Genomic DNA, 8380 nt, shown 5'->3' with positions numbered 1-8380 from the left:
TGTAAAACGTTTTCCATATATGTATGTATTGGATTAGATTATTATTTATACCTTTCTAATGGTTTATGCATATTCATTATTTTTATTTATCAATTAAGACCAAGTTTCAATTTGATAACGATTATTTTTTGCTAAATTTTCTATAAAATTTACAGCCTCCTCGTAAGTCAATTTCCCATTTTCTTTTACTAAATCGATAAATTCATCACGAACATTGTCCGGCATATTTTTTGAACTGCCCGCCAAGTAAATATTAGCGCCATTTTGAAGAAATTCCCAGCACAATGATTTATTTTCACGTATAATATGTTGCACGTATCTGAAATATGAATAGAAAGTAATAAAAGAAATTAGAAGTTATTTTTTATATAGGTTCTTACATTTTATCCTCTTGATCTCGAGAAAAGGCAGTAAACAATTTTAGACCATTTGTCCTGGCTAAATCAATGAAATCTTCTTTACAATGATAATCTTTTTCTTTGTATCTACATCCAAAAAATAATAAACATGCGCTGAGATCTTGTTTTGTGGCAGCTTTCTCTAAAAGTAACGATCTAAATGGTGCAACGCCTGTACCAGGTCCAATAAGAATTTTTGGCACGTTTGATGGAAAAATAAAAGTTCCTTTACGCATCCAAAAGATGATTTTACTATTAACTTTTAAACTTGCTAGCCAATTTGAACATAGCCCTAATCTACGTTCTAATAGTTTTGTTTTATAATTAACAACGGCAACTAATATATGTATTTCATTTTTTGTACTTCTCATACTTGATGCAATACTAAAAGCACGTGGTTTAATCGGTGACATGATTTCAAATAATATTTGGATATTTAATTTACTCGTAGTATGCGGAAAATCTGCTAAAACTTCAATAATATTTCTTCGTGGTCTATTAACATAACTGTATAATTCTTCTTGACCACTGGGTATGGTGAATTCGTGAAGTTTTTCTTTTTCCAAATCATTTTCGCTAATTTGATGTAATACTTCAAAGGTAGATCTTCGTGGTTTGTATGACAAATCCCAATACTGTGCTACAATTTCTCCAAGGGTTAAAGTTTGTCTTAAAACATAAGGTACTTTTATTTCTTTTTCCGACACTTGAACAATCATATCAGGATAAAGTAGGATGTTATTGTCATTCAGTACTTTAAAGAATTTTTCTATCTGTTTTAGAGAATTCTTTTGGTCTTACATAAATTATATCTCCTGGTTCGTACATAATATCTTCTTTTAGAATTTTAATTAATCTAACATCTTGAAAGTGATCTTCAGCAGTAGTTCTTGTATTTTCGATAACAGTACCTAGTTTCATTTCATCTTTTAGATCCATTTCTCGTGTATAAATATCAGTCTCCAAATAATGAACTGTTTCCATTAATGATTTTTCTTTACTATCATCAAGTAAAGTAACCTTGTATCTTTCAATTATTCCTTCAACGTTATCATTAATATTTATCTCAGGAATATTATAAATAGAAGCAATCTTTTCCCAAAATTTCTTTACCCAGGGAGTAAGAACGGCATCTATACCTAAATCATGTTGATCATCCGCTAGACCTATCGGCAACAGTTCTATTCCGCCAAGTTGTGCTACTCTTTTATTAAGCTTTTTAGCAGCGAAATTAAATTTTTTATACGAACTATCCCCAAGACCAATGACGCCATATCTAACATTACTAAGCATAGAAGGAGGAAGACTTTTGCGTAACAAAAATCTCCAGAACTGTTTCATATTATCAGGAGGATCTCCTTGCCCAGTTGTCGCAACAACAAAGACCATTACATCTTCCAAACCAAAATGAATTAAATCATAATCATCTAATGCAGATACTGTGCTGTTCAATCCTTTCCTAAAATAAAAATAAAAACTCTAAACAATACCTTAAATAAAACATCAACATAATTATTTTGTTATTAAACAATTTCAGTCATATTATTCTTTAATTCTTCAAAAAAATAAATTACCGAAAGAAAAACAATAAAACCTTTTGGCACTTTTCCAGATTTGTTCGGCCACATCTTGAGCTGTTCCGGTTTCGCTGGCATATAATATAGTTATACTAAAATTCATTATATCAACTTGTTGTTATGCCAACTAAGAAAAAAATAGTCTTTTTGATTAGTTAATGGACAGAATAATAATACTTCGACCCAACACTAACCCCGAGAGTGCTTTTTCTTGGACAGCTGATAATTTGTGACGTCACTGTTCATTCAACTGAAGGTGGGCTCAGGTGAATTTGATTCTCTCGATAATCATTTCGAGATCTTTCACTCTAAAGATAACATTTTTATTTCGATAAAATCAACACGAATTTATATGATGACAATTTTTGATTCAATTAAATGTCAAGGTTAGCCAACATTTAGGCTGACAATCCTGCTTTTTGGCACGTGGCCTGAAGTATTTATAAATAAAAAAATATTCTACGCGTGTTCGTCGCATGAACGAGAATCATTCGGACGCTGTGAATTAGAACGTTGGAGAGGGGGTTAGAGAGGGGAGTAAGTAAGTGGCTGGGAAAGTGGTGGAGGAGGAATTGGAAAATTTCGCGCGTCTTTCTTACTTTTTTGATTTTTTACATTCCCTATTTATTTCTAAGATTTTTCTCATATTTTAAAAAGTCGACGTTTACTATTGACGCGTGGTATTTATTGAAATATTAATTTCAAGGACGCATGTATTTACATGTAGTAGGTTGTGTACGTAGGTTGCAAAGGTCAAGAAGAAGAATCAGTATGAAACAAAAAATGACAAAAAATAATTAAGGTTGAGAGACAAGTGGTAGATAAGGATTCGGCGTTTTTAAATATTTAGATATATAGATAAATGACAATAGATTGGGAGAGACAAAGGTATAAATACCAAAGATGAGGTTAGAAAGATCATTGTCGGTTTTAGCGTATTCACAGTATCCTATCCGTGACGTAACAGAGCGGAACGTCGTATCTCGTATGCATGCACACATATTACGCTGGCAAATCCGAGCGAAACGGTGTTGGCAGCACTGACGTCTGTTTGCTGCGGATGACTGTCAAAACCTACTTTCTCGATCAAGTCGACAGATTTCTCGTGTCGGATGGAAAACTGGACACGATGAATTTATCCAATTCGTAAAGTTTAAAGGACACATTCGTGCTTGGCCACGGATCTTGCGTTTAAAGTGCGTTTTTTCTTATTTCATTTGAAAATCTAAGTGTGTGAGTGAGCAAATTAGTGAATAAGTTAGTTAGTTAGTTAGTGAGTGAGTGAGTGGTGAGTGAGTGAGTGAGTGAGTGAGTGAGTGAATGAGCGAGTGCAAAAGCTCCAAACGTTTGTTGTTCTTCTTTCGTTGACTCTTCGTCTCGATTAAAATTTATCCATTAATCCCATTGCTTACTCCTTCGATGGGTTTTGGGCCATCGTGTCTTCTTCGGCGGAAAGGAAAACGTCACCGATTCGAACGCCAAGAAAAAAAATTTCCTACTTTCGCCCTTGCGTTTATTGACGCGCGAATCTTCTGTCTTAACCTCTATTATTATTATCATCATCCTTTGTTAAATGCGCCTACTGTGGAGTGCTCGAAATAGTGTATGAGAGACCGACAGAGAGACTTATTCTCTCCTCTTTTTCTTCTTCATCTTCTTCATCTTCTTCATTTTCATCATCTATACTTTTTTACGAGAGCCAGCTGATTGGAATCATCGTCATCGTTTCAATGGAACTTATTATGTATGCCTGACAGCTAACCGTTTAAAATCGACGTACTATTTCACCAGGTAAATTTATTCTTGTCATTACTCTCAATAATTATGTTTATCTTCTTCTAACTTTTGCATTCTTTCTCTTTCTCTTTCTATTTCTATTTCTATTTTTTTTTAAATAAATTTTAAAGTATTGTCATATTATTTGATAGAGATTGTTATTGTTCTGTTTGTTTCTTTTTCAGATATTAACATCTTCAGTATTTTGGGAAGAATTAGAGTTCCATAATAATTTCCAATCAAAATGCTTGCCCCATGACCAAAAGTTTATTATGTAAAAAGTACAAGACAACCATATCTGCCAAAGCAAGTTAAATTCAATGCTATATATATATGCTGTGAAGTGTAGTTTATTGCTATGTTACTAAATATCATAATTTTATATTCTGTTTATTATTACAAACAATATTGTTGTAAAATTGTGTGAAGAGAAAAGAAAAGAAAGAAAGAAAAGAAAGAAATATTTAAATTAAATATTAATAAGATATTTTGTGTGTATGGTAGAGGTACAACAGAGTTTTCACTATCAAGAATTATTCATTGAAAATGAATAACAGACTTGAAGAGGCAGAGTCAAAATGGACTTGTGAATATTGTACGTATGAGAATTGGCCTTCATCATTGAAATGCACAATGTGTAGAGGTGCCAAGCCTTTATTGGGTGAAGATATTTATCGCTTACGTAATACAAGTCCACAAAGGTCAGGATCAAACGTTGCTTCTGGTCCTGTATCTCATATAAGTCCAACAGATTCTTATAATCAAACCTCTCAGAACTATAGTCATAATGTACCAGCTGGAGGAATGTGGTCATGTGGCATATGTACCTATCTCAATTTTCAAAATGCCTCACGCTGTGTTCAATGCAGTAATAAGAAACCTGCTGGACACAATCAGTCAATAAACTCTATAGCTTCCAATTTACATGAACATCTAGCGCCACTTAGATTAGCTGATCCTCCGCCTAACTTATGCTCTAATTCTCAAGTTAATCCACCGGCAATAAATTTGCATCCTGAAAGGTACTATAATGTACAGACTAATGCTCATCCTGAAAAATGGTCCTGTCTTGTATGTACTTACGAAAATTGGCCAAAAGCTACTAAATGCGTTATGTGTTTTCATCCAAAAGAAAAAGATAAAAGAGAGAGATCTGCAGCTAATGTAGGTTTAATTTTACCGAGTCCTGAGAGAGATCATAATCAACGCAGCTTACCTTCTCCACCTCACGCACCTTATATTCATCAAACGCAACGAGAGGAGAATTCTGCTATCGCAAGAAGGTGGTTACTTTAGCTTTAACTTTATCAGTTAATTCCAATATGATTTTAATTTATTTGCCTAATGACATAGTACCAAATGTGTTGTATTTTATAGAAGCTCACACAGATTTACCGATAGTAGAAACGACAGTTTATCAACACCGCAATCTCCTAACAATTGCGATTATGAGCGTAGATTGAAGCAATTAAGACGTCATACGGATTGGTGCTGGTTAAATGCATGTCTTGGTATCGTTGAAGGCGACAATGCACCCGTTGAAGCATATTTAGCAAGCGGTGGTGATCCAGCTCGTCAATTAACACATTCTGAAGTACTACTCTTAAACAGAAGCAGTGCTTTCGACGTTGGGCATACTTTAGTACATTTGGCAATCAGGTTTGTTTTTTGTTCCTGCATTTTACAAATATAAAATTTTCAAAACATCTCATTTATTCCTTATTTTTAGGTTCCAACGAGAAGATATTTTAGCTACATTATTATCGCAAATAGAAGGTTCCGGTTCTGGTGTAAAAAGAGTACCTAGTTACGTAGCACCTGATTTGGCTGCTCAAATACGTAGGCATGTAATGAATAATATTCGTTTACGCAAGGGTTCTTTCTCTTGTTATTTTGTTACTGATATGGCTACATTTGCACTGCCTGCAGAGGTTATTATAAAAAAAATTCACTTTCTAAATAATGATGCTATATTAAAATTATCTAAAAAAATATTCATTATTTTTACATAGGTGGAAGATTTACCGAGTATAGTGCAAGAACAAATGTTAGAAGAATTGTTGGATAAAGAAGCTCAACAACAGCTGGAAGGAGGTGGTGGCGAACCACCTGCTTTAAATTGGTCCTTAGAAATAACAGAGCGATTAGGCAGCCGTTTGCATGCACTTTGGAATAGATCTGCCGGGGATTGTTTATTAGATTCTGCTATGCAAGCTACCTGGGGTGTTTTTGATAGAGATAATGCTTTAAGAAGAGCTCTTGCCGATTCTTTACAACAAGCAGGACAATTGTAAGTAATTATTAAGATAAATTTACAAAAAATTTTTGTTAATCACATTAAGAAAATGAGTAATTAATATATTTCTATCTTGTATGTAATATAATTATTACTTCAGTTTTTATCCTCGATGGAGAGAGTATGAGGCATCGCAAGCTTCAAGAATGTTAGATTTTACATTAGAAGAAACACAATGGCAAGAAGATTGGGAGAGTTTATTAGCAACAGCTGCTCAACCTGGCAGCGCTCTAGAACAATTACATGTATTTGCACTTGCACATATATTAAGAAGACCTATTATTGTTTATGGTGTTAAATATGTTAAAAGTTTCCGTGGTGAAGACATAGGTAAGAAACTACTTTAAAAAATAGTTTATATCTCCTTCAATATTCTAATGCATTATTTTATTTAATTATCTAGGTTATGCAAGGTTCGAAGGCGTTTATCTTCCACTTTTATGGGAACCTTCATTTTGTATTCGTTCTCCCATAGCATTGGGCTATACACGTGGTCATTTTACAGCTTTGGTTCCTATCGAACCATATGCGTCCTCTAGAATACCACCGATTTCTTCTCACGGTGGAGGAAATGGTCCATTACAACAACTGCAAATACAAATGCAAACTACTTTTATGCCATTAATGGACAGAGAACATAAATTATTACCAATTCACTTTTTGAATCCAGACGAAATTGGACGAGAAGAGTCTATTTTAAAAGACTGGCTTGATGTTTGTAGGACAGAAGGTGGTATTCTCGTTGCACAGCAAAAATTGCATAAGAGGCCACTACTTGTTGCACAAATGTTAGAAGAATGGCTCAATCATTATCGCAGGCTAGTGTGAGTACAATATTAAGAATAGTAGTATCATAAGTATTGTGTTTACAAGTTTAAATAAATTTATATAATGATAGTACTTGTGTATTTTGTCTTTCAGTCAAACAAATAATGCACCATTTTCAAGACCAGTTGCTTTACAAGATTACAGTAGCGATGGTGATACGGAAGACGAATAATAATGTCCAGGCACTTGATCAATAACGAGAATGTCCTTTTTCTATAATTTCGCTGTCAATGCTAAATCTAGAATTATGAACGCAAGATCTTTACGATCCGAAGTCGGTGAAAATATATTTAAAGATAAAAATTTGACTCAATATTATGATAGCATGCACAATGTTGTACGGATAATGATCGTTTCGCAATATCTTTCTATTATACAAAAATTTTCTCCGATTCTCTATTTAATTAATCTTTGTTATAAAAATAGTTATTTAGAAATGTTCTTGTGTAATTAATCGAGACATTTCATACCTTAAAAAATATGCATAAGTGTGATATAATAGTATATATTGTCAATTACAAAATTAAGGTTTTACAGTGATAATATTATCGTTTGCACAATTTCGTATAGAATAGTAATACAAAAGTCTCATCAATTTTTCAAGAATATTAATATATGAAAACGAAACTGTGGATAAAGGATATCTCGTTTCTTTGAAGTAGTGTCCTATCGATAATAATAATGATAATATCTACAAGTCATAGCCATAAAATCTCATATATGTTTACAAATTTTCAAAACCATCTCTCTCTCTTCATCGGAGTGTGTATAAAAAAAAAAGAAAAGAAACGTTTGATGGTTCTAATACAGACCACGTGATCATTAATTAAAATTAGTATTAAAAAAAAGAAAAATTCATGTGTATAGCTGTCTTTGAATCAAGTTAACTACGAACTGCGTTAATTAACTATGAAGCCAGATACAACGACATGTTTCTTCATTGAGAGAGACAGGATAGGACACGTCGTGTTTCTTTCTATGGTTGCTCCTGGTTATGGTGTGTTGATAACGCATTGTGATATCAATCGAAAATCGTATTTTTTTTTCCCGTATGATAAAATCTGTGAGAGAGTGAATGAATTAATTATACTTTGTAGTATCGCAATCATTAAGATAGTTTAACGTTACTGAGAGTAAAGAGCTTTTTTTAAAAGCGATAAGAACTAAAAAAAAAAAAAAAAGAAACAGAAGTAGTTCTACTTAATAATTAAGGATTATTATTATATCTGGTAAAAAAACACACACACACACACACACATACACACCAATAATATATAATATGATGTATTTGCAGATAACGAGCAAAGATTTACGATATATATATTTGGCTTGGCCAAAACGATTAACCCTAATCAAAAAGTACAAAAAATCGTAAAAAGAAAAGTCATTTCTTTATAAATGTTAAACTATTCGCTTAAATTTAGTCTTTGTTTTTACTAATCCTAATGTAGTGTCTAGTCCTTTTAGCACTGTCATTTTTCTAATCGCATTATGAAGTGTGCGAT

General features: G+C 32.9%; 2 protein-coding genes across 3 annotated transcripts; one reads left to right on the top strand and one right to left on the bottom strand.

Annotated features, from left to right (window-relative positions):
* Positions 1-52: 52 nt before the first annotated feature.
* LOC149030804 (NADPH-dependent diflavin oxidoreductase 1-like) lies at positions 53-2349 on the bottom strand. Its single transcript, XM_089177531.1, is given in 4 exon segments — positions 53-319; positions 381-1189; positions 1191-1857; positions 1993-2349. Coding segments are annotated over 4 exon segments (1788 nt in total). The 5' UTR covers positions 2079-2349; the 3' UTR covers positions 53-93.
* A 199-nt stretch (positions 2350-2548) lies between these two features.
* Positions 2549-8065, top strand: trbd (ubiquitin thioesterase trabid). 2 transcript variants are annotated; one of them, XM_015319253.2, is made up of 8 exons: positions 2549-3766; positions 3937-5034; positions 5129-5410; positions 5481-5682; positions 5764-6041; positions 6148-6377; positions 6451-6871; positions 6969-8065. In XM_015319253.2, the coding sequence occupies exons 2-8, from the start codon at positions 4298-4300 to the stop codon at positions 7045-7047; spliced, it is 2229 nt and encodes a 742-aa protein (XP_015174739.1). In that variant the 5' UTR covers positions 2549-3766; positions 3937-4297; the 3' UTR covers positions 7048-8065. The 2 variants fall into 2 exon arrangements, with proteins under 2 accessions (XP_015174739.1, XP_015174738.1); XM_015319252.2 differs by having other exon boundaries at positions 5105-5410.
* The last annotated feature ends 315 nt before the right edge of the window (positions 8066-8380 follow it).

This window comes from Polistes dominula, unplaced genomic scaffold, assembly GCF_049000335.1.
Source record: "Polistes dominula isolate Pdom_NZ unplaced genomic scaffold, Pdom_raw_medaka contig_24, whole genome shotgun sequence".
NCBI lineage: Eukaryota > Metazoa > Arthropoda > Insecta > Hymenoptera > Vespidae > Polistes > Polistes dominula.
The sequence above is the reverse complement of the archived record's forward strand: the minus strand, read 5'-3'. Positions and strand labels throughout refer to the sequence as shown.

What these genes read in the sequence shown, in the direction of transcription:
- trbd (XM_015319252.2), top strand. Translation starts at nt 4,298, where the DNA reads ATGAATAACAGACTTGAAGAGGCAGAGTCAAAATGGACTTGTGAATAT. An exon ending in CATTTGCACTGCCTGCAGAG is followed by an intron (nt 5,683 to 5,763) that starts GTTATTATAAAA and finishes ATTTTTACATAG; the next exon opens with GTGGAAGATTTACCGAGTAT. An exon ending in TTTCCGTGGTGAAGACATAG is followed by an intron (nt 6,378 to 6,450) that starts GTAAGAAACTAC and finishes TTAATTATCTAG; the next exon opens with GTTATGCAAGGTTCGAAGGC.